This window comes from Canis lupus, chromosome 8 (assembly GCF_048164855.1).
Source record: "Canis lupus baileyi chromosome 8, mCanLup2.hap1, whole genome shotgun sequence".
NCBI lineage: Eukaryota > Metazoa > Chordata > Mammalia > Carnivora > Canidae > Canis > Canis lupus.
Window position 1 is genome coordinate 59,740,908 of NC_132845.1, and position 24,299 is coordinate 59,765,206.

The 24,299-nt window shown below is 50.9% G+C and overlaps 1 protein-coding gene across 4 annotated transcripts; it reads right to left on the reverse strand.

Annotated features, from left to right (window-relative positions):
• Positions 1-639: 639 nt before the first annotated feature.
• Positions 640-24,156, reverse strand: MVP (major vault protein). 4 transcript variants are annotated; one of them, XM_072836426.1, is made up of 16 exons: positions 23,815-24,156; positions 17,956-18,071; positions 17,596-17,728; positions 17,211-17,296; positions 10,688-10,811; positions 10,460-10,591; positions 9,502-9,596; positions 8,966-9,202; positions 7,006-7,287; positions 5,327-5,571; positions 4,953-5,150; positions 3,598-3,984; positions 2,710-2,826; positions 2,427-2,553; positions 1,483-1,671; positions 640-901 (listed from the first exon to the last, which is right to left on the reverse strand). In XM_072836426.1, the coding sequence occupies exons 3-16, from the start codon at positions 17,648-17,650 to the stop codon at positions 683-685; spliced, it is 2,493 nt and encodes an 830-aa protein (XP_072692527.1). In that variant the 5' UTR covers positions 17,651-17,728; positions 17,956-18,071; positions 23,815-24,156; the 3' UTR covers positions 640-682. The 4 variants fall into 4 exon arrangements, with proteins under 4 accessions (XP_072692527.1, XP_072692525.1, XP_072692526.1 ...); XM_072836424.1 differs by having other exon boundaries at positions 17,211-17,406; XM_072836425.1 differs by lacking the exon at positions 17,956-18,071.
• Between the last annotated feature and the right edge of the window lie 143 nt (positions 24,157-24,299).

Below are 24,299 nucleotides of genomic sequence, written 5' to 3' on the forward strand. Positions count from 1 at the left end.
AGCTCCACCTGGGCAAAGGGCTGGTGCACCATGCAGCCTCCCCTTACGGAAGAGGATTTGAAACTGCCTGGGATCCGTCCCCAAGAAAGGGCTCTGTGATGGTTGTGGGGGGTTGTGTGTGGGGGGGGGCGGGTGGAAGGAGAGAACTCCTCTCTCTGCTCCTGAAGAGCCCTTCCAGAAACCCAGGGAGGCACTGGTTCCTGTGGCCCCTGGGCAGGATCCAGACATCCCCTGAAGTGGGACGAGTGCACAGGCCATGCTACCAGCAGGTGGCGCCAGAGAGCGCCTCCCAAGTGCTGCAGGAGGGAAGCCGGGGTGGATGCTCCAGCAGCAGAGCGTTAGATTCCAGGACTGGCCAGATTTGCTCCTGGAGGACTTAGCTGAGAGAAGAGAAGATGTTGCTGGTACTGAAGCTAGCCCAGGGGGGCTGGCCAGGCAGGCGCCATTCTCTCCCCTGCAGTGTCCGCCCCCACCCCGGGGTCAGAGATAGCTGACTGCCAACAGACCCAACAGCGTGACTTCAGATGAGTCTTCTCCCTGTTTCCTCTCCACCCAACAGATGAGGATGGTCTCTAGCAGCTACCTGGAGATTTCAGGGGTATCCACTGAGCTCTCTCAGGATGAGCTTGAGGCCCAGCATTTAAATGCCCAGAAATGTTTTATTCATCAACGCAGTACGGATCTAAGGAACCACATGGTTGCTTCCAACAGCTTGAGGAGGGGAAGTGGAGCGGAGTACCAAGCCCTCCCGGGGGCCAGGCATGCCAGCTGCCTTTTGGGCTGGGTGCTGAGCCTCAGACCCTACACCCAGCAGACCCAAGGCTGTGTTGAAGAGGTTGATGGGAGTGGAGCCATCGGTGATGAGGGTTGATTTCAGGCCCAGGCTCTGAAGCAGTTTTACCTGGAGGAGCAAAAACGTACAGTCAAGGCCCTTGCCCCTTTCTCTTGTTTCCTTGGCCACTATCCCCCCATTGATCTGACACCAAACTGCCACTCAAGCCATCTTCACAAAATAGTCAGGGATAATAGGTGAGGATATAAGGGGAGCCTGAAGGGTTTTACCAGGAAGACCTGGCTACACCTGCATTGCCTTCAGCCGCTCACCATTCCATCCTTGGTGGCAGCCATCCCATCCTTTCTGTTCCTAAACACACTGAGTTTTGTTCTGTGTCTTTGCCCTTGGACCTTCTCCAGGAAGCTCCTGTCAATTCTACATCCTGTATCCCCTCCTCATAGCGACTCTTCCTAAGCCAACCTGCATCACCCTGCTCGACTTCCTTCAAAGCACTTGCCACAGTCCGGTGTCCCAGCGGGTCATCATCTGCACCAGGGGCTGAGGCCCCCTGGGAAGCTAGCATGGTGCCCACCAATCCCTCTGCCCCCAAGATCTTTCCAGATATGTCTACCGCCCTAGCTCTGCCTTCTTGGTTTCAAGTGTGGCCCTGAAACACATACTCCCCTGCTCCCACCACCACCACTCACCTGCATCTCTGGCCCAGCCACTGCAAGGTCCCTGATGGTGCTGGGGCCCAGGGCCTCAGTCATCTGTTTGAACTTCTTCACCTCCACCTCAGCCAGCTGCTGGGCCTTGCTCACCTCCAGTTCTAGCTGGGCCCGGGCGTAGACCAGTTCTAGCTCTCGCACTTTCTGTACCCGCTGGAGCTCAGCCTCCTGGAAGAGAGGAAAACATAGCATGCTTTCCATTGTGTGGCCCATGGGAACTGTCCAGCAAGTCACCCTAGCCAGCAAGCCTGAGGGAACAGAGCCCCCAAGGGATGGAATTGCAAGCTAATAGTCAATCAGGTGTGGATCCTGGCCAGGCTACCTTTTAAGCTAGTGACCTGTGGGAGTCCTTAGTCTAAGCCTTGGTTTCCCCATCTGTGATATGGAGATAATATTTATCCCCTTAGTGGGATTTCAAGAGTTAAATAGGACCACATGTATAAGATGCATCCAACACTTGGCACAAAGCTGGCCAATGTTTGTATGCATATCATACACAAGATGGATGTCCTAATGCTTGCCTGCTGGGGTGGGGGGGCGTGGAGATTAAGTGAATAGATAGAGGGCAAAGGACTTTATAAACCACAAAGTAGTTATAAAATAGTGCTTTACAGGGATGCCTGGGTGGCTTAGTGGTTAAATGTCTGACTCTTGATTTTGGCTCAGGTCATGATCTCCAGGTTGTGAGATCTAGCCCCGAGTCGGGAGAAGCTGGGAATGGAATCTGTTTAAGATTATCTCTCCTTCTGCTTCTGCCCCTCCCCTCCACCCTGGCTCCCACTCTCTAAATAAATAAGTAAATTAATTAATCAGGGCTTTATACTCTAATACCTGGCATCCTGCTCATATTCAAGGATTGGCATGATGGTGCCTCTTCCAGACCCCAAGGCTACATCCGCCCACAGGTATCGCCCCCCACTCACCGTCTCAATGGCCAAGGCCTCTGCTTTCAGCTTGGCCTGCAGCACGGAGCCTTCTCCCTCGATGCGCAGGGCCTCTGCACGGGACTCAGCCTCAGCCTTGGCAGTCCCTGTGCTCTCTACAGCAGTGCTGGGGGGGCAACAGAGTCAGGGGACACCCGGGAGAAACCTGCCCATGCCCTCCCCCAGCCTTGACTTATGTCGCAGCAGATGTCACACGCACCCTGTTCCATCCACCAGCTACTTTTCCAAGCTGGGCCTTGTTTGCCTCTGGTTTTCCACCCACCTCAGAGCCTCCAGCTCCAGGAGTTCCCTGCGAGCTTTTTCAGCTTCAGATTGGTCCAAGATCTTCTGCCTCTCAAGCCGGCCGCGGGCTTCTTGCTCAAGTCTCTGAGCCTCGTGCCTGGATAGGAGAGGGAACCAGGAAGATGCTGGTGAGAGGCCAGATCTTGACCAGGAAATCCAAGGGCAGGGACCACCAATCTGTCAGGGGCCCATGGAAAGCACTCAATATGCAAATGGAAGGACAGTGCCTGATTCCAGGCGCAGGGGAACGCAGTGTGACCCGGGGCCCCATGTTCACACAACTGACCTCCCAATCAGGAGGAACAAATGAACGGGGTTGATTTTAGACAGTGACAAGTTCCCTGAAAATGGATGATGAGGCACTGTGGCTGAGCAGAGAGGGCGCCACCTCAGTTGGGGAAGAAACAGGCTCTCCAAGGGGGGCAGCTTGGGGCTGAGGCTGGAGAAGCAGCCTGCCTGAAGCGTTTGGGGGAAGAGTATTCTGGGCAGAGGGAACGGCCAGTGCAGAAGGTCCTATGGCATGAGCCCAGCTGTGCCGCAGTGGGGCAGAAAGCAGCTAGTGGGATCGGAGCACATGAGCCTGGGGAGAGTCTGGAAGGGGTGGGGAGGGAGGCGGGGGGATCAATCCCTGGGTGCCTGGAAGGCTACAGCAACAAGTTTGGGTTCTAGCACAAGCAAGGGAAGATGCCACAGGAGCAAGAGAGCACCCAGTTGTACTTTGAGTGGGCCATCCATTCTGCTGGCTAAGGGTGACACCAGGCTGACCACAGGGTCCCCCTGACAGTGGGCTGAGGGAAGGACACTGGAAAGCTCTGGCCCACAGTGGGCACTGTGGTGGCAGGGGCCCCCCACCCAAGACCTCACTCACTTGGCTGCAGCCTCCTGGGAGTTGGTGGTGATCTCAATGGCCAGCTGGACACTGCGCTGTAGGGCATCCCGGGTCCTCTGGTCCACAGGCTCCACTGACTGCACGTCCACACTGCTGACCACTAGTCCATTTTGGGGGAAGATGGCCCGGTCCCGGGGCTGGGGCAGGGCCTTGCTGTCGAGTATCTTGATTTCTGGAGTCTCAAAGCCAAAGACAGCCATGCGAATGATGCGGGCGGAGTTCTTATGGAAGTCATCAAAGGTGACAGATGCCACAGCACCCCGCACCCGGGACGCGATGGCTTTGCAGGCATCACCCACGAAGTCAGGCACTGAGAAAAGCTTGGCTGCCTCCTTGGGGTCCTTCCGGTCACTCAGCTCGAAATGCCTGTGAGCAAAGAGGCCCAGAACAGGGAAGCTATTTTCCTCCAGGACACAGCAACTTCCTCGTGTTTGGAAAGGACTGCGACACAAACCCTCCATTACTGGCCAGGGTCTGTCTCTCTTAACAGTGAGTGAGAATTAGCGCCCAGGTGATGTCCCATTTAATTCTCTTGGTCACCATATGAGGTGGGGATGAGTGTTACCCCCTTCTGCAGAGAAGTAAGAGGCCCAGGAGGTTAAGGAACAGGCCTGAAGTAGCAGAAGATGTAGCCAACTGGAAAGATGAATCAGGCAGCATGGCTGAGTAGATTTATGCTCTAAGGTACCACGCTGTCGTGCCCCCTAAGACGTCAGCGTCCATCTGCCTCCGTCATGGTCCTGGCCACTCAGCCAAGAGGTGGGTGTGGTGGAGCATAGCTTCTGGATGGGACTCCTTTCCCTCAGCTCCAGGTACTGCCATTCCAGCTCTAACTATGTACACGGCCCCGTTCTAATCCTCAACGCACACTTTCAACAGCCCTGTGAGGTTGATGGTTGCCATTCTCATTTTACAGATTGGGAAACTGAGGAAAGCATTGAGTCTGTCGCCCAGATCCACAGCAAGCACACAGCAGGGCCGGGATCCAGACAGGGAGCCCTAGAGCATGTGCTGGTGACACCTGCCTGCACACTCCCACTCCTACCGGGTGTGTCCCACTGACATTTTTATAACCATTCAGTTATGTGGCTGACTGAACACATGGGAAGTTTAGCTGGGGAGTTTCCTCCGACCACATCCACCAAATCCTGCTCCTGGGGAGCAGGGGAGTCTGCATCTTCCCATCACCCGACTTGGGCATCACCGGATTTCCTTCTCAGTCATGACACAGAGTCAGGTATCCTGCCCCCACTCAGCCTGGCACCTTGGGAGGCATCGTCTGTCCCCATGATTCCCCTAGGGTTGGGCCTGCAGCAGCCCCCCCCTCCCCTCACCAGTTGTAGGCAAGCTGCAGCTGCAGCCTGGCATGGTCTGCCGTTTCGATGGTGATGACATCTGTGAAGAAGTCCGGCCCGAGCAGCAGGCAGAGTGCACGGCGTGCATGGGGACGTTTGGGCCTCCCAGCCGAGAGGGACAACACGGTGAACTGCTCTTCGGGACCCAGTGACACCAGCTCAGGCCCAAAGACCACACTGCAGAGGGATCCAGGAATCAGATACATAGAGAACCCTTCCCACCTCACCACCCTCTATGGCTGGTCCCTCAATCCCCAGTGGCCCCTACCTCCCTACCTCACTCCCCCCTTGTCACCTTTCCATCACCTGTTCCCTCCTCACCCCAATCCCCCCCCCACTAGGTAGCCCCTCACCGAGCTCTCTTCTCTCTGTAGTCATACACCTGCACGGCTGCGTTGTGAGGGACCCGGTAGCTAACCACACGGGTCTTGTTCCGGACAACGGAGGGCTGAGGGGTCTTGGACATCTCCTTCTCTCCCCTGTCTGCCAGAGGGTCCTGCCCCTTGCTCAGCAGCTCCTCCACCCCAGGGGGCAGCTCTTTCTCCCATAGGACTTCATCCTGGGTCAGCATGTAGGTGCTTCCAATCACAGCACGTACCTTGAGAGAAGAGGACAAGGAGGGACATCAGTTGGGAAGGTAAAAGGGAGAAGGACCCAGCCAACAGTCCTGAAACAGCTGGCCTGGGGGTCAGACAGTGCTGTGGTTGGGCACGGTCCCTGGGATGGGGCTGCATCCACAGGCAGCACCTGTTGGCTCCAGCATGGCTTTAGGCCCCCATCCGCAAAACGGACCTGACACTGGCTGCCTCACATTGAGGAATGAATGACCTCTCCCATATTTAGTGCTGAGAACCTGGCATGTGGTAAGGGTTCAATATTATTTCTTCTGGAATGTTCCTTCTTGGGGTAGCTTGGAGAACATCGTAGGGACAGATGCAGTCAATCCTAGGAAATAGGGAATATCCACCAACATTTCCTAGGATTCTGAGCTCTACTTCTAGGTTGGATTTTTTTTTTTTTTTTGTAAGATTTTATTTTATTTTGAAAGAGCTAGAGTGAGCAAGCAAGCATGAGTGAGGGGGAGGGGAAGAGGGAGAGGTAGAAGATTCTCTGCTGAGCAGGGAGCCCAATGTGGGGCTCGATCCCAGAACCCTGGGATCATGATCTGAAGGCAGATGCTTCACTGACTGAGCCATCCAGGTGCCCCTCTAGTGTGGAGTCTTAGAAGTCAGAGATGTTTTCCTAGATCAAACCATGGTCAAGTCTTCAGATGAGGGGGCAAAGAGGAAGGATTCCACCAGGATAAAGGCATGGGGGAAGAGGTTGGTTCTTGCTGTTCCCAGGCCACTCCCCAGTCAGACCTTTATGCTGGGGCCAGTCAGAGGCCCCATCCTAAAACCTGGCTCATCTCCCTTGGGGGTTTCTCAAATTTAAAGTTAGCTATTTAGGGATCCCTGGGTGGCACAGCGGTTTGGCGCCTGCCTTTGGCCCAGGGCGCGATCCTGGAGACCCGGGATCGAATCCCACATCGGGCTCCCAATGCATGGAGCCTGCTTCTCCCTCTGCCTGTGTCTCTGCCTCTCTCTCTCTCTCTCTCTCTCTGTGTGACTATCATAAATAAATAAAAATTTTTAAATAATAAAATAAAGTTAGCTATTTAATGGGCCGCCTGGGTGGCTCAGTCAGTTAAGTCTCTGACTCTTGATTTCAGCTCAGGTCATGATCTCAGGGTTATGAGATTAAGCCCTGCGTGGGGGCTCTACGCTGGGCATGGAGTCTGTTTATTTCCCTCTGTCCCTCTCCCCACTCCCTCTCTAAAAAGAAAACGTTAGTGAGTTAGCTATTTAAGACAAAGGGAAGGCAAATACTCCCCAGAATGTCCTTATACCTAGTAGCCAGCCAGCTCAGATGCCACCATCAAGGCTGTTGAAGTCCCCTCCCCTGTCTCCACCCTGCACCTCTCCCTGTCAGCCCCAAGCAAGCTACCACCATGGCCACACAGCGGTGATGGGGCCCATCCCTTAACCATTACCCTTCCGGTCTTGACATCCTGCACGTAGATGCCCTCATTCTCGTCCAGAGGGATGGCTTGACGCTCTTCCACCACCTCCACCTTGGCAGAGGGCACGTACTCCAGGGGCCCACGGATGAGCCAGTGGTCCCCGGCCTGGTGTGCAACCTTCTCTCCTTCTTCTCCCTCCTCCAGGGGCTGCAAGGCCCTCAGCAGCAGCCCCTGTTGCTCTGACAGCACATACACATCCTGGATGCCTCGTTCCAGTCTCTCTCCAGGCTGGAGGAAAAAGGACTTCTCGCCCTAATGGGGAGTCACGGGGTTAGGAGCAGTCGCCACCCAGGGTTGTTCCTTGGATGGTCCCTCTTCTGGTTCCTGTGGCCACAGGCTTGTTTTGAGAACAGGAGCCCAAGAAGCACCCTCCCCACACTCCCGCTGTGAAGTATCATCTGGATCATGAGGCTCTCGGCAAATGCCTACATACTTCATCTGGTCGAACCTGCCCTTGATAAATTCTGTAAACCGTCAAGACCTGAACCCTCACAATCTCAACAGCTAAGCATGAATCTCTTGTTGCTCTTCATTTCTCTCATGCCTTGTTTTCTTGGGATGGTATAGTCTGGGTGTTGGGAGACTGTTGTTGGGTCAAATCTGGCCTTTTTTTTAAACTATATATTTGAGATATAATTTGTATACCAAAAAATTTGTCCATTTAAAGTATACAATTCAAAAATAAATAAATAAATAAAAATAAAGTATGCAATTCAGCTCAGTAAGTGGAGCGTGCACCTCTTGATCTTGGGGTTGTGAGTCGAGCCCCATGTTGGATGTAGAGAGGATTTAAAAATAAAATCTTAAAAATAAGTAAATGAAATCAAGTATATAGTTCAGTTGTTCTGAGACATCCATAGAGCTGTCCATTCATGATGATGATCTAACTCCAAGGCATTTTCATCATCCTGAAAATCTGTGTATTCAACAGCAGCTAATGTCCATCTATCCCTACCTGCTGTAACCACTAATCTGTTTTCTATTGCTATGGATTTACCCATTAGGGACATTTTGTATAAATGGAATCATACAATATATGGTCTTTTGTGTGGCTTCTTGCTTAGCATGATATTTGTTTATCCATGTTGTAGGTGTTAGTACATGCTGATCATTAGTACACAAGCATCAGTACACATTCTTTATATAATTGAAGGATATTCCACTGTGTGGATATGCCATACAATTTGTTATCCATTCATCCACTGATAGATATTTGGGCTGTTTCTGGAAGCAAAGTGTTACAGGAACACAGAGGCACTCGTTCATTTACAAGCTGTCTATGCTCTTGCTCCAACGGCACAGTTGAGTGGTTGCAACAGAAGCTATTACCACTCACAAAGCCCAAAATATCTGCGATCTGGCCCTTCACAGAAAAGTGTGCCAATCCCTGGCAGGCCAGCATATAGTTGAGAGAAGGGTAAGGTAGGGAGTGGGGAGAAGCATAAACCAGGAGATTTGTTTTATGCAGGATGATGACAAAGTTTTCAGGACGGCAGGTACAGATGGGGCTGGGGAGGTGCTCCCAGGAGAGACCGTGTGTGAACTGAGGTTGGGGGCCACCAGGAAGACTGATGGGACAGTGTCTCAAAAGACAAGAGCTAGGGGATCCCTGGGTGGCTTAGCGGTTTAGCGCCTGCCATCAACCCAGGGCGTGATCCTGGAGACCCGGGATCAAGTCCCGCACTGGGCTCCTTGCATGGAGCCTGCTTCTCCCTCTGCCTGTGTCTCTGCCTCTCTCTCTCTCTCACACACATAAATAAATAAAAAATCTTTAAAATAAAGAGCTAGGTGTGCAAAGGCACAGAGGGAGCCATAATAAGCTCAATGCTTCTAGAATGTGTATCTGGGGTGGGAGGAGGGAAGGGAGTGGTCTAAGGGCCTGCTGCCACTCAGGGCCATTCACCCTCCCAGGAGAGCTGGAGGCATTTACCTTGACCACACGCTTTTGCCCGAGCTGGTTCTTGCCATCTGGTCCGACAGGGTCGAGAATCACACAGTAGTTGTGAGAGCCCAAGGTGGTGATGGGCACGATCCCCAGCACCTCCTCGTAGACATCTGGCACATGGGCCTCTGTGTCCTGCACAGTCACCAGCCACTCCTCCCCAGTGCGGCGGGTCACTCCTCTCAAGTCTCGGAAGTTCTGCCTCGCCCGCAGGTGCAGGGCCGTCTGGAGGGCAACATGGCAAGGAGCTGGGCCACTTGAGGAAATCGACCTCTAGTTTCCTCTGGGGATCTGGGTGGCCACTCTGCTGGCCACTGAGTGCTTTCAGGCCTGAATGCCAGTCTCCACCAACACAGGAGGACCTTTAACCCTCTCAGAGGACCCAGGATATTCCTCAGGTATCCAACCTCTGCATTTTTCTTTGAGTGGACTCAAATATTGCCTCTCTTCTACTGTCCTGTCCTCTGCCACTAGGAGTGATCCCTAAGGGATCCAGGGTCCCTTAACCCCCCCAGAGCACAGACCTTTTCTGTGAGGATCACAGCTTCCACCAAATCCAGAACTTCCTCAAACACTGCCGGGAGATATGCACCCACGGAGCGGACCAGCCATTCTTCTCCTTGGCCAAAGGTGGAGAGGTGAGGGTCAAAGTTCACCCAGCCTGCTCCCCAGTGGCTGTCCCTTCCCGCACCCTAAACAACAGGGCACCCCCAAGGCTCTGCAAGCTAGGAGAGGTCACTGTGCTCAGGCTCAAGGGCCTGACGGTAGGCCATGTGTTAATTTTTACTGAGGCCAGAGAAAAAAAACAACCCCTAACCAGGACAGTAAGAAAAGTCATCCAAGTGCTCAAGCTGCTACCACACCTTCTCTGAGCTCCAAAGACCAACTTTTCTCTTCTCCTGAAGTGGGCAGAACTGCCTCTAGGAGAGTTGTAGATTTTGTCTGGCTTATCAGAGAAGCAAGAGTGCCTGGGTACTGGCCTTGCCCTTGCTCATCATAAATCCCAGCAAGTGACCTCACATCTGTGCCTCAGTTAGGTCATCTGGAGAGTGAGAACTGTAGCACCTCTAGGTTGAGGACAAAGTAAGTCCCATCTGTAAAGCATTTTAAGCCATACCTGGCACAGAGGGAGTACTGCATTTGTTAAGTACACATATCGCATTTGTCCAGTACGATTGCTAACTATATGCGAACATCTACTTTGCTGATCTAGAAACAGTTACGACTGCTGTCCCTGGCTCATGGTAAAAGGAGTGGGGTGTGGAGGTGGAAGGAGGAAAAAGCCATGTCAATACATTCATGACAACAGGGTCAGGTAGAGGCTGCATGAGGCTGGAGTGGGATGCGAAGCAGTGGGCAGCCTCCAAAAGCTTATGATACCAGGGAAGCACTTCCTCACAGGCTGCATGCAAGTGGCTGTCCCCAACCCTGCAGGCAAGGTACAGCCTGCTCAGCCCCATCAGCACCCCTTCTCAGCCCCACCTGTCACCCTCTCCTTGCCGTCCCGGTCGCAGCACTCCTTGCGGGCCCTCAGCCGCAGGGCCTGGTTCTGCCTTATGACTGTGGCCTGAATGATCTCCAGGACCTCCACCTCCTTCTGGGGGATATACGTGCCTGGGGAGGGAAGAGATGGCAGAGGTTAAAGACCAGAGCCTTAAGGGAAGGGCAGGGAGTCTCTGACCCTGACTCCAGCCAATGGAAGGAACTTACCAGGTCCTTCAAATAGCCACTCATCTCCTGCCACCACCTTCTCTCCATTCTTATCCTCAAAATCCAGCAACGCTTTAAGGTGGAGGGCAGTGTTGGGAAGAACCACCTGCAGTGGGGTAATGTCCTAACAGGGGAAGAAGGGAAGTCATGGGACATTCAGTACTGTGACCCAAGAGTCAAACCCAATATCTTGGAGGTCGGAGTCCACAGCATCAGTCTTTACATGTTCCCAGATAAGCCTCCACATGGAATGTACAAGGCAGAGGTTAAGTCCCAAAGCCATCTGATCTGAAGAACTAAGACAGTTGACAGGGCAAGTGGACTCCACTGCCAGTGAGCCAAGGACACACATTCCTCTGCAGGAAGTGCTTGGAAATGGTTCTGACCTAGAAGTCTAGGCAGGAAACTGGGCAACCCCTCAAGGCCTCATGTGCACCAGGGCCCTCTACGAAATGTAAGGAAGTGGGAGGTGTGAACAACCTTAACAGGCATGCTTTGGACACAGGCTTTTGTTTTCAAGGTTGTTTCATGGTCACAAGACAGCTGCTGTACTACAGCCATTACATTTCCCTTCATCAGGGAGGGGAACCTGGCAACAAGTATCCAAACCTTTTAGGAGTTCATAGAAATGTTTCCACGAGTAGGACTTCACTTGGTCTTTGATCTGAGGGAGCAGGAAAGCAAGCAAAGAGAGGCTCATAGAGGCTAAGAGACCTGCCCAAGGTCACACAACTAGTAAGGAACAGGAATCAGGACCTGAACCACAGTCTTTTAAGAAGCCCACCTGCCACTCCTTACTCCGATCAGAGTAGCAGGGGTGGGGGTGGTCATATAACACCACTCTCCCCACTCCCACACGCAAGGTTGGAGGGAGACAGAGTTGGAGGTTCACTGTGCCAGCAAAGCCCTCCCTTGTGCACCTTCAGTGTACACAGCACCCGGCGGGTTGTGGTGGGGGCAGGCTAGCCCCAGCTTCATGGATTGCAAGTTCCAGCAGGTGATAAGACAGATACAGCCCCTTCTCTGCAAGCAGACCATGGACAGTGTCAAGGGAACCAGGTTGCAAAAGTTCAAAGAAGAGCTTGTTTCTGATGCAAAGGTGTGGGAGGAGGAAATGGTGAGCATTCTGGAAGGAGCACGGAGGCCAGTGGGTTTTTCACCTCCCACATCTACTCTATCATCACCTCCTACCTGGCTCCAGCGAACGCTATAACTGCCTTTATCTATTGCTGCCATTCCCCTCACCTAAGCTACCATCTCTCACCTGAACAATGGAAAGATCTTCCTAATTGGTCTCCACCTGCCACTGCAGGCTTCCAGCTTGGGTGACTGGGTACCCAGAAGTATCATCATGTAAAATTGGGGATGTAGGAGAACAGATTTGAGGGCAGAATAGAAAGTAGCAGGTTTGGATGTCCAGTAGGAGGTTAAGCATCTGACTTTGGCTCAGGTCATAATCTCAGGGTCCTTGGATGTGGAGTCCAGCATCAGGCTCCCTCCCTGCTCAGTAGGGAGCCTGCTTCTCCCTCTCCCTTTGCCCCTCCCTCCCAACTCATGTACATTCTTTCTCAAATAAAATCTAAAAAAAAAAAAAAAAAAATTAAAAAACCCCAACCCAGGGCAGCCTGGGTGGCTCAGCGGTTTAGCGCCGCCTTCAGCCCAGGGCATGATCCTAGAGACCCGGGATCGAGTCCCGCGTCAGGCTCCCTGCACAGAGCCTGCTTCTCCCTCTGCCTGTGTCTCTGCCTCTCTCTCTCTCTGTTTCTCATGAATAAATAAATAAAGTCTAAAAAAAACAAAAAACAAAAAAACCCAACCCAGGGACAATCTGATAGCTCTTATGCAAATGGTTATAGTTCATATATAAATATATAATACATATTTTTATATTTCTTTTATATATATACATATATATTTTTTTACACATACTCTGCTAACGCATAAACACATATGGAAACACAGACCTTGAATGGATGACAGTAGATACTATCTGGAGAATGGAGACCAGAGATTGGTGGTGGAAGTCAGAATCTTACAGCCTTCTGAATTCATTTTTTTTAAATTTTTTAATCTACAATGCAATATTGGTTTCTGGAATAGAATTCAGTGATTCATCCCTTATATACCAAATGTATTCTTTAGAATGAAAAGCTCACACAAGTAAGCCTTTAAGGGCAGAAAAGGATGGAAGAGGCAAAGCATGTTTATTGGTCAAGAGAAAGGCATCAGTAGTGGAGAAGTTAAAGACAGAGGAAGGAGAAGCTCTAAGAAGTGGGGGAGCAAGGTCTTAAGAGATAGAATGGGGGATACCTGGGTGGCTCAGTGGTTGAGCGAATGCCTTTGGCTTGGGGCGTGATCCCAGCCTAGGGATTGAATCCTGCATCATGGTCTCTGAGGGGAGCCTGCTTCTCCCTCTGTGTCTCTGCTTCTCTGTGTCTCTCATGAATAAATAAAAACTTAAAAGAGAGAGAGAGAGAGAGAGAGAGAGAGAGAGAGAAAGAATGATATTAACTTAACTAAGGAGGTGAAAGACCTATACTCTGAAAACTATAAAATACTGGTGAAAGAAACTGAAGATGACAAACAAATGGAAAGATATTCCACGCTCATGGATTGAAAGAAATATTGTTAAAATGTTTATGCTACCCAAAGCAATCTACAGATTTAATGCAATCCCTATCAAGATACCAACAGCATATTTCACAGAACTAGAACAATCCAAAAATTTTATGGAACTACAAAGAACCCTGAATAGCCCAAACAGTCTTGAAAAAGTAAAACAAAGCTGGAGGTGTCACCATTCCAGATTTCAAATTATGCTACAAGGGCTGTAGTGATCAAAACAGTATGGGACTGGCACAAAAACAAAACACATAGATCAATGGCCAGAATAGAGAGCCCAGAAATATAGCCACAATTTTATTGCCAATTAATCTTCAATAAAGGAGGCAAGAATATGCAATGGGAAAAAGTCTCTTCAACAAATGGTATTGGGAAAACTAGATAGTTACATGCAAAAGATGAAACTGGACTACTTTCTTATACCAGGCACAAAAATTAATTTAAAATGGATTAAGGATCTAAATGTGAGACCTGAAACCATACAACCCTACAAGAGAGCACAGGCAATAATGTCTCTGACATCGGCTGTAGCAACATTTTTCTAGATAGGTCTTCTGAAGCAAGAGAAAAAAACAAAAAAAAAAGCACAAATAATCTATTGAGACTATATCAAAATAAAAAGCTTCTGCATAGCAAAGGAAACAAAACTAAAAGACAACCTACTGAATGGGAGAAGATATTTGCAAATAACATATCCGACATTCAAAATATATAAAGAACTTATACACAACTCAACACCAAAAAGTAATTCCATTAAAAATGGGCAGAAGACATTTCTCCAAAGACACCTAGATGGCCAACAGACACATGAAAAGATGCTCAACATGACTCATCATCAGGGAAACGCAAATCAAAACCACAATGAGATATCACTTCACATCTGTCAGAATGGCTAAAAGAAAAAACACAGGAAACAATAAGTGTTGGCGAAGATGTGGAGAAAAAGGAACTCTCGTGCACTGTTGGTGGAAACAGAAACTGGTGCTGCCACTCTGGAAAACAGTATGGAAGGTCCTCAAAAAATAAAAAATAGAACTCCCTTACCATCCAATAATCACACTCCTGGGTATTTACCCAAAGAATAGGAGCACCCTCATTTGAAAGGATATGTGCACTCCAATGTTTATTGGAGCATAAATATTACTAGCCAGTAAATTAAACTAGCTAGTAAATTATTTACTAGCCAGATTATGGAGGCAGCTCAAGTGTCCATCAATAAAGGAATGGATAAAGAAGATATTAAAAAAAAAAGATGTGGTACATATATACAATGGAATATTACTCAGCCATAAAAAAAGAATGAAATCTTGCCATTTACAAAAAAAAAAAAAGAGAGAAAGAAATCTTGCCATTTGCAATGATGTGGATGGATCTAGAGAAGATAATGCTAAGCAAAATAAGTCAGAGAAAGGTAAACAACCTAGGATTTCACTCATATGTGGAATTTAAGAAATAAATTAATAAAGGGGGGGGAGACAAAGCAAGAAACAGACTCTTAACTATAGAGAACTGATAATTACCAGAAAGGGAACGGTAGTGGGGTGGGGGAAATAGGTGAGGGGTTAAGAGTGCATTTACTGTGATGAACACTGAGTCTGGCATGGAATTGTTGAACCACTATATAATGTACTATTGTCTGTTAATTACATTGGGATTAAAATAAAAGAGAGAGGGAGATACAGAATGATGAGCTGGGTTCCCAGGCCCACCTGACAGAGGCTCCAGCAGGTAGAGAGGAGAAAAAAGTAGATCTAAAGTAAGGGAAGGGGACACAGACCAGATCCTGCCAGATGGCATTGACTTCTAAGCACATGATGAATTTTTTCAAGAGTGAGAAGATAGGAAATAGGAGGAGAGTGCTGTGATAAGTATTTAGAGGCATGCAGAGAGAAGTGGAGAGAAAGCTGGCTAGGAAGGAAGAGAACCACTGAAGGTGGGGGGAGCGGGGCTTGGGTTGGGATGAACTGCTGAACCCATCAACTACATGTCTGCTGCCCATTGTCTTGATGGATCCATGTCCATAGCTAGGAGACCCCCCCCCCCCCCACCGAGTGTGAGGACAGGACAGGGGAGGGTCCCACCAAGCCAGGACTGGGTTCTGCCACAGGTTCTTGCACACAAGTGTTAAAATGACAAGCTTGGGACACCTGGGTGGCTCAGCAGTTGGGCATCTGCCCTCGGCTCTGCGTGATTCCGGAATCCTGGGACTGAGTCCCACATCGGACTCCCTGCATGGAGCCTGTTTCTCCCTCTGCCTGTCTCTGTGTCTCTCATAAACAGACAAATAAAATCTTAAAAAAAAAAATAAAATAAAATGACACGCTCCAGTTGGAGTAGGAAAGAGATCAGGAAGCAAATCTAAGGGACAGAAGAGAGAATGAAAAGCCCTGAAAGGGGCAGCCCAGGTGGATCAGCGGTTTAGTGCCACCTTCAGTCCAGGGCGTGATCCCGGAATCCTGGAATCGAGTCCCACATTGGGCTCCCTGCATGGAGACTGCTTCTCCCTCTGCCTGTGTCTCTGCCTCTCTCTCTCTCTCTCATGAATAAATAAGTAAAATCTTTAAAGGAAAAAAAAAAAAAAAAAAAAAGACAGGCCATGATGACCCAGGAGGCCTAGGAAAGGGAGGCTGATGGTGAAGAGGGTGGGGTTGAATTCCCAAGGTGGGCAGGTGGGAGAATAAGCAAGCCCAGAGTGCACATGGCCCCCAAGAAGGGGCTGAAGCAGAACGGGAGAGGCAAAGATCCAAGTCGGGCAAGAAGGCGAAGTCATCGACAGGGTCATCACAAGGACATCTGTGAGGCTCCCCGGAGTCTACAGGGGAGGAGGAAGGAGGGACGCTTGAGCCACACACCACTGCAGTGAAGACCAGGAAAGAAGCCATATGGGCAGAGAGGGGCAAGAGTGGGGGTGGTGGGTAGAAAGGGAGGGTCTCCATGGCACTGAACTCTGAGGAGGGAGAGGTCCTGCCCTCCTGGCCCAGATGATGTGAGGTGTGAAAGAATGAGTGGCAGGGGGCTGGGGCTCCTAGGGAGCTTTAGGCACTGGTGCCTGATGACTCCCCCACACTCCCATACACACTGCTCCCCACCCAGAGAGGAACTGAACAGACCTGAGGTAGAACCTGGGCATGGAGGATTTTTAGCTTTCGACAGTTTTAGACATACACAGAAGTTGCTAGAATAGTACAAAGAATTCCCGGAGGCTCCTCACTCAGATTCCTCAAGGGTTAACATTCTAATTACCCATCAGCCCTCCCTATCTCTGCTGCACATACTCCTCTCCCAAAGTGGCCACCGCTAAGTGGGCAAGAAGGTCTCAAAGCTCCCTGGCTCGTGCCGTGAGGCTTCCGGGATCACAGGTGAGTAGAGGAAGCCAGAGTAAGCCAGGATACAATGGCCAGGAGGTGAAAGCAGGACCGTTAAGGACATAAAGGCAGATGCCCACTTGCGTGGGCCCAGGGCCTAAGGGTGACACAGACAAGGGCTCAACCAGAAGCGCAGGCCTGAGATGTGGTTCTGTGGCATAGTCACATCGGGTCCACTATTATCGTCACTGGCCACCAGTGTCACACTGTTTGAGTGAATGAAATGCTCACTCTCGGCAAAGTCATTTAACACCAGACTGGTCAGGACCTTCTAGCAGGCTCTGGAGACTGGGAGGCCAGGTTGGGAGAATGGGCTGACAGCTCTCAAACGGAGGCAAGTCTGTCATGGGCATGTGAGGAGGAAGGGGAGGATGGTTAGAGATGAGTGGAGGAAGCAAGAATTCTGTCCTTGGTGAGAACCACCAAATGCCACCCCCGCCTCCGCCCCCTCCAGTCTGATTCTCTGTGGGAGGTAGAGAGCCCTAGGACAAGGGGGCAGTACAGGTTGGAGGTTACGGAGGAAGCAAGCTAGGTACCTTCTCCAGCACCTCCCCCGGGTACAGAGGGAAGGGGTCCTGGGTCAGCCGGATCTCTAGGTCAGCATGGCGTAGCCGTACTTGCCCTGTAACATCGAACAGCACTGAGCCCTGAGGATCCCGGGACACAGGGTTGGCCACTGTGCAGTAGTGGCGTGGAGGGACAGTCACCATGCGCATGGGGGCAAACAGGACCCTGTTGGGGGTGAGAGACAGTGTGAGAACCCCAGGGGATCCCTGTCCCCACTCCTGGAGGGGACAGTGAATGGGATAGAAAGCTCCCCATCACTCAACCCCGGGCTAATCCTGCCTGGAAACAGGATGGAGATGGACAATCATGCCAGCCAGACTAAGGGGCACCCCATGGCCCAGTCCCGACACCAACCTCTCGTTGTCCTGCCGGATGTAAGTCTTTGGCCCGACCTCCACATGGGACACATTGCTGTTCTGGTCCAACACGTGGATATAGTGGTATGGGGGGATGCGTATGATGGACTCTTCAGTTGCCATGGTGACTTCTGAGGCCAGACCAGCAGAGTGACAGACAGGTAGGGAGCAGATACAGCAACATGAGTACAGGGGGCCTAGCAATCAGCTGGATTAGAAACACCAAACTATTCTAGTCCTTTCCTCCCCAGCAGTCTCTGGTCAGTTGCCACTCTTGGTTTCCTGCTGCTGTGGGTAGGGGTGGTGGGTGGGAAGGGAATAAGTGAGTACATATCCCAGCCCCCCCCCCCCAACCTACCTGCTTCTAAATCCTGGGTGGTTCCACTCCATGCTTGGCCTGTTCAGGAAGATGGCACCTCTTCCCTAAACTCCATCCCTGCCCCCAGCATGCCTTGGACCTTGGACAACACAGCCCTTGGCATCACACAAAGGGAATCAAGTTTGTTAGGGGACCCAAAGCCTTGTCCTCTGAGACTTTGGTCAGACATTTTCGAAGCCACCACCAGAAAGGATTGACACCTCATCTACCCCACCATTCATCCAACTTCAGACTGGAGTGAAAAAAGGGGAAGCGAGGAGGGAGTGGCTTGCCACAGGAAAAATAGGCAGAAACCACATAAATTAGAGAGCCAAGGCAAGGCCCAAGAGTTTTACTTGATCTATACAATCTGTAAAATCTCAATTTTTAGTTTAGCAATCACAAACTCCTGATCGCTACTTCTCTTGATGGATTAGGGGCCACGCCCTATGTTCCCACCTAGCAAAATTGGGTAGAGCCAAGTCACAGCAGCTCCCTTTGGATGGGACACAAGCTTTCCTATTTACCACACTTCCCACCTATAGTCCCTGTCATCTTGTACCTGGGCCACTGTACTATGTCACCTGCCTGGCTCCTGCTTAACACCCTCTCAGCATCATCCAACAGAATTTTCTAAACCTGTGCTCTTTGGACTGGTCACACGCAGCTACTGAATACTAGAGCGGCACTAGAGTAACTTTAGAATATTAAGTTTTATTTAAGGTGGCCAAATATGGCTGCTTGATCCCAGATTACAGAGTGTGGCTCGAAATGGTTGAGTCCCAAATAGGGACTACGAATCATTCAGGGCCACACAGCAAATAAATGGTACTACTGGGATGGGAATCCTTTCTGGTGGCAGCACGGGACAGTGGTTAGGGGCACCGATTCAGCTAGAATGCCCAGGCTTACAGTTCCGATTTCCTGCCTTGTACAGTTTCCTTCACGTCTTACCTCATTTTGAAAGGTTACAGTTTTGACCTCTTTTCCTGGTACACATTTGACATCAAAGGAAAGTTCCTCTGCTATCTTGCAACTTTGTATGGGATTTGACCTTGATACTTTTCTGTGGCTCTCTTTTATGTGGAGTTAATTTCCCTTAACTTGTAGGAGTGGCTTTTCTAGCACCAGAGCTCCCTCTTCTGTTGTTTTGGGGTAGCATTTGAAAATACAGGGGCTGGCTTGCCAGTATGGGTTCTCCTCCCCACTCTTATCTGGACCTTCTGGTTCCTTCTGCTCTACTCTCCAGTCCTGCCCAGCTGTCTTCCAAAGTTGCTCCCTGCTGAAGCCCCTGAAGAGCCTCCAGGAACTGGGACTGCCTAGATCCCTTACTGGATGGGTCACCTGGTTGCCTTCCCTGTACCTGTTTCCCAGGCCTGTAAACTGGGAGTGGACAGGGCATCTAACAGAGTTATGAGGGCTGAGGTCATCGTAAAGTAGTTGGAACAGCCCGGCTCTTCGGAACCACTATGTGGCTCACTGCTGAGGCAGAAAGAGCCTGAGGCCCAACTCCTTTAATCAGCTAGGGGATGTGGCCTAGTACCAGAGGGGTCTTAACCCCCTCCTTGTTGACTGGTCAGAAGGATGGCAAGTCTTAGATCACCCCAGCTGTGGGGCTAGAAGAATAGCAAAGAAGGGGCATCTGATGGCCAAGTAAAGCCTTTTCCAGCTGCTCCTTTGCCAAGTTCTCTGCAGGGTGGAAGCCTAGCCAGGAAGCCAGATGGGGGAGAAGAAGGGCAAGGGCTATAAACGGAGGTTCGGACAGGGCTCCATGAGGCCCCCCAGGGAAGATTTGAACTCTAGAAGGCCATGCAGGGCTGGGAAGCAGGCCCCAGGAACAGCCTCCAATGACTCTTTTTTGGACTATCCCCTACTCCCTATGGCTGAGGCCTCTCTACCATCTGTCACCCCAGCTGGGCCCAGTCAGGGGGGTTGAGAGCCTCGCCCAGCTCAGTGAGTCAGCTGAGAATTATTCTGATAGCTGATCTGGCTGGGCTTCTGCCTTATTCCAAAGCCAAGCCCTTGTTTCAGTCCCAGGCCCATCTTAACCCCCTACCACCCACCCACCATGCCCTACAGCTGTGCCTCCCACCTAGCTCACCTGCTATTCACCCAAGAATGGACTCTGCTCTTTTCTGTCATCTCTAGAAGGAAGCCTCAATGTAAGGCCTCTCCAGGCAATCAGAGAACCCACTTGACTCAGGCAACATGTTTGTGACAAGTCCCAGATTTAGACTTTGTGGTTTACCAGATAACATGTACAGTTAGAACATTTTCTTTCCAATATATCGGGGCCCTCAAAGAACAATGGTTAAGGATTATGTTGATCTTTGGAAGTTACTGCTCAGCCCTTGGGGTTTGGCCCCAATATTCCAAATCCACCCATCTCTCCCCTCCAGTACCAGCTTCCTAGTCTGCTCTCTGGCTATATGCCCACCTTTGCCTGATCACACTGCCCTCAAGGGTCATGGGGCTCTTGCAGGAGCCAGTCAATTTTTGCCCAAAACCTCAGACACTGCATCACACCCACGAAGAAAGGAAGAAAGTCACAGGTGGAAGGGCAGAGAATAACACAACCTAAAGGCAGAAGCTGGGTTCCTCCTCTAGTTAAGAGGCACTCTGGTCCAGCGTCTTGGCTCAGATAAACTTACACTATAGCAAAGCTTAATGAGATTCTTTGGTCACTCTTGGTCAGAGATCTTCAGAGTCAACCCTGAGGACCTGCCGCAGTGACTCAAATAGCAGATACCTATGTGACCAGCCTTACTACTGTGTCCTGGTCTGCAGTGAGCAGTGTTCACTTTGTGAGGGAGCTTCTTGGGCTGCACTCAAGAGCTGCTGAATCGGCTGGCATTTTAACTAGAGCCCTAGTGATTTGGGCGCATGTGAAAGTACCAGCAACACTGGCCTCAAGCAGCCACTCTCAGCCCTAGCTGCACTTGAGAATCACCTGGGGTCTTTGAAAAGCATTGATCTCTGGGGATTCTGACATCAGTGGCCTGAGATAGGGCACAAGCATTGCCTTTTTTCACCCCCTCCCAGTAGGGTCTACGCTCAGCATGGAGCCCAACACAGGGCTTAAACTCACCACCCTGAGATCAAGACCTGAGCTGAGATCAAGAGTTCAACGTAGGGGAGCTTGGGTGGCCCAATCAGTTAAGTAGCCAACTCCTGACTTAGGCTTAGGTCATGATCTCAGGGTCGTGAGATGGTACCCTGCATTGGGCTCAAAGCTCAGTGCAGTCTGCTTGGGACTGCCTCTCCCTCTGCCCCTCCGCTTGCACATGTGCTCTCTCTTGCTCTAAATAAAATATCTTTTAAAAAATAGAAAAAAAGGTTGAGGCTACACAGACTGAGCCATCCGGGCATCCTGACCATTACTATATTTAAAAGCTTCCCCACTAAATCTAATACACAGCAAGGACTGAACTCTCATTATCTTGGGCCACTTGCTAACTCTGAGCCGGAGTGTCCTAGACTGAGAAGTGGAAAGAAAAGGGACTATTTCCTGGGCTTGAAGAGATTAGTGGCCACAGGGTATCTCTAGTGCACAGGCTCAAAGTAGGGGGCTGGGAGGAAGGAGGGAGATTTAAAGACAAGCTCAGATTACAGACTGCTCCTCAAGGGCAGGGCATTTGGCATTTGGTTATTCACCTCCAGCCCAATCCACTGCCAGGCCCAGGGACCCCCTAGCCAATGCAAGTCCCCTGCCCCACGCAGCCTGAAGTTGGAGGGGAGGCCGGTGGCCCAGCCTGCCACTATCACCTCTATCAAACTCAGGTTTAGGGGTCCCTGGGTGGCGCAGCAGTTTGGCGCCTGCCTTTGGCCCAGGGCACGATCCTGGAGACCCAGGATCGAATCCCACATCGGGCTCCCGGTGCATGCAGCCTGCTTCTCCCTCTGCCTGTGTCTCTGCCTCTCTTTCTCTCTGTAACTATCATAAATAAATAAAAATTTAAAAAAAACAAAAAAAAAAAACCTCAGGTTTAGGAAAATGCACGATGCCTAGCATAAACAAGGGCTCATTATTGCAGTTTCCCTGATTTTAAACATTCTAGACTTTGGGGAAGGCCAGAAGCCTTCACTATGCACAGATGTTTATACGCTGGTTTAGTTTAGGGAAATTATTTTCTGCTTTAGGGGACTTTTGAGAACTTGTCTCATACTGACCACAACTGTGTAAGAGCAAAGTTTTAGGAACTTTCCTTCCTAGGGAAGACTTATCTGAGCTCCAGTCCAACTACTTTGTGGGAGGAGCAGCTTGGTGGCCTCACTGGAGCCACAACACATCTGCCAGCTCAGAATGCTTCTTGTCCTATCTCCCGGACACTAATTAATGCTCATCACTGAAGGCAATGATTGCCTAGTTGAGAAGTGACCCAGGAACCAGGCTTCACAATTCCTGATCCAGATCAGTGTTTTCTAAGCTCACTCCATCATAAGACCCAGCTGAGAGCATTGCTCCTGTTCATGCGGATTCCCAGGCCTCACCCAGACCAGCTGAGTTTCCAGGAGGCTCCGGAACATGTATCTTTGGCAAGAGCCCCCAAATAACAGCTCCCACTTATTAAGGAATTAACCTGTGCTAGGTGTTGTGTGCCTTTTAACTCATTCATCTAATCCTCACAGGAACCTAGAAGTTAAGGAATTTTGCACAACGGTCAAAGGACAGGGTCAGAATCCTGTCTCTTACCCTACCTGCAGAGCTCCCAAACCAGGAAGTAGCCTGGCTTCTTGGCACAAAACAGGGACCTAAGACCAGGGAGGGAGTTGCGGGGGGCGGGGGGGGGGGGGGCGCTGCAGGTAGCCTCCAACAAACAAGGAGGCCCAAGTTCTTGGAGCCCGGGGTGGGGGTGGGGGGGTCAAGGGGCATCCACTCAAGGTGGCTCCTCTACCAGCTCCTGCCTCTGGAGAGCTGCCTCGCCCAGAAAGCTTCACCCCAGGTCAGGCCTGTGTGCCAAGGGCGGAAACAGGCAGGAGTTCCCAGGGAGCACACAGGCTGGCACCCCATGTAACAGAAGGCTTCCCCCTCACAATCCAGGGTCCCCCCAGGGCAAGGAGCAGACAACACAGGGACATCTGTCTCAACCCACTGTCTCCCACCCCTCCAGACTTCACTCAAGAAGAGCCAACCCTAAGATGTCCACAATCACAGACTGGCAAGCCCAAAGGAATTTTGGGTTCCTTCATTTCTCCCAAAGAGAAAAAGAGCCTTGCTCAACAACCAACCCCCACACCTTCTAGAAGTCCAGCCTACCTCAAATTGCTTTCCTAACCACTTCCCACATGGTCCCACATTGGCATAGCCTTTAGTGAGGCAATAGGAAAGCTTCATTTGGCAGAGATGAAGGATCCCGGGGGCAGGGGTAGGGAGAAATCACATTCTAAAAGCTCAAGAGAGGGATCCCGGGGTGGCTCAGCTGTTTAGCGCCTGCCTTTGGCCCAGGGCGTGGTCCTGGAGTCCGGGGATCGAGTCCCACGTCGGGCAACCTGCATGGAGCCTGCTTCTCCCTGTCTCTGCCTCTCACTGTCTCTCATGAACAAAAAAAAAAAAAAAAAAAACTTTAAAAAATAAATAAAGGCTCTAGAGGACAGGCCAGAGCCCAGGCCAGCCCCAAGGGGGAGCAGACAGCAGGGACCCAGGAGGGAGTATAAATGGACCCACTTTCCTCTGGCCCTTACTTCTGATGTGGGAGCCCCTGAAGTCGAGAGGCCTGAGATTTTGGGGGGTAGGGAGTGTTGGCAAGGTAACAAGTTGACCAACCTTTACTTTCAAAATACAGAAAAAAGAAAAAAAATCCAACAAGGAACGTAAGCCTCCACCCACCTTCTTCCTCCTCAGGGTCAGAGAGGTCTTACCTGCCCCGGCAGAAGCAAGCGGCCCTAGAAGGCAGGACCAGGCTCAGAGAGCCTGGAGGGACACAAGGCCCCACCACTGGTTTAGGGGTGTTTAGGACCAGTACGAAGTATACCCGGAAGGGTGTCCGCTGCCACAGATCCCTCAGATGGGGGAACTCCCTGGCCCAACCCCAGGGATCACTTCCTGACAGAGGAGGGCAAGCTTGGGGGTGGGGCTTGGCCATTTAAAGAGCCCTTGCAGCTGTTTGTCTCCTTTTTTTCCTATGGGCGGCTCCTCTGGCAGCTGAAGGCACTGCAGCCCTTTCAGCCCTCAGGAAGGTCCCGCCTCAGAGCCAGCTGGCAGCACTGGAACGAGAATTGGGGGCAGGTGCTGAGCTCATCTCTGTCCCATGTGGCTTTAATTTTCATTTCCCCACCTGAGTGACTAGGATCCTGATCCGGCTGCTCCAGAACTGGGTTCCTGCTGCAGCCCACCCTCTAGGAGA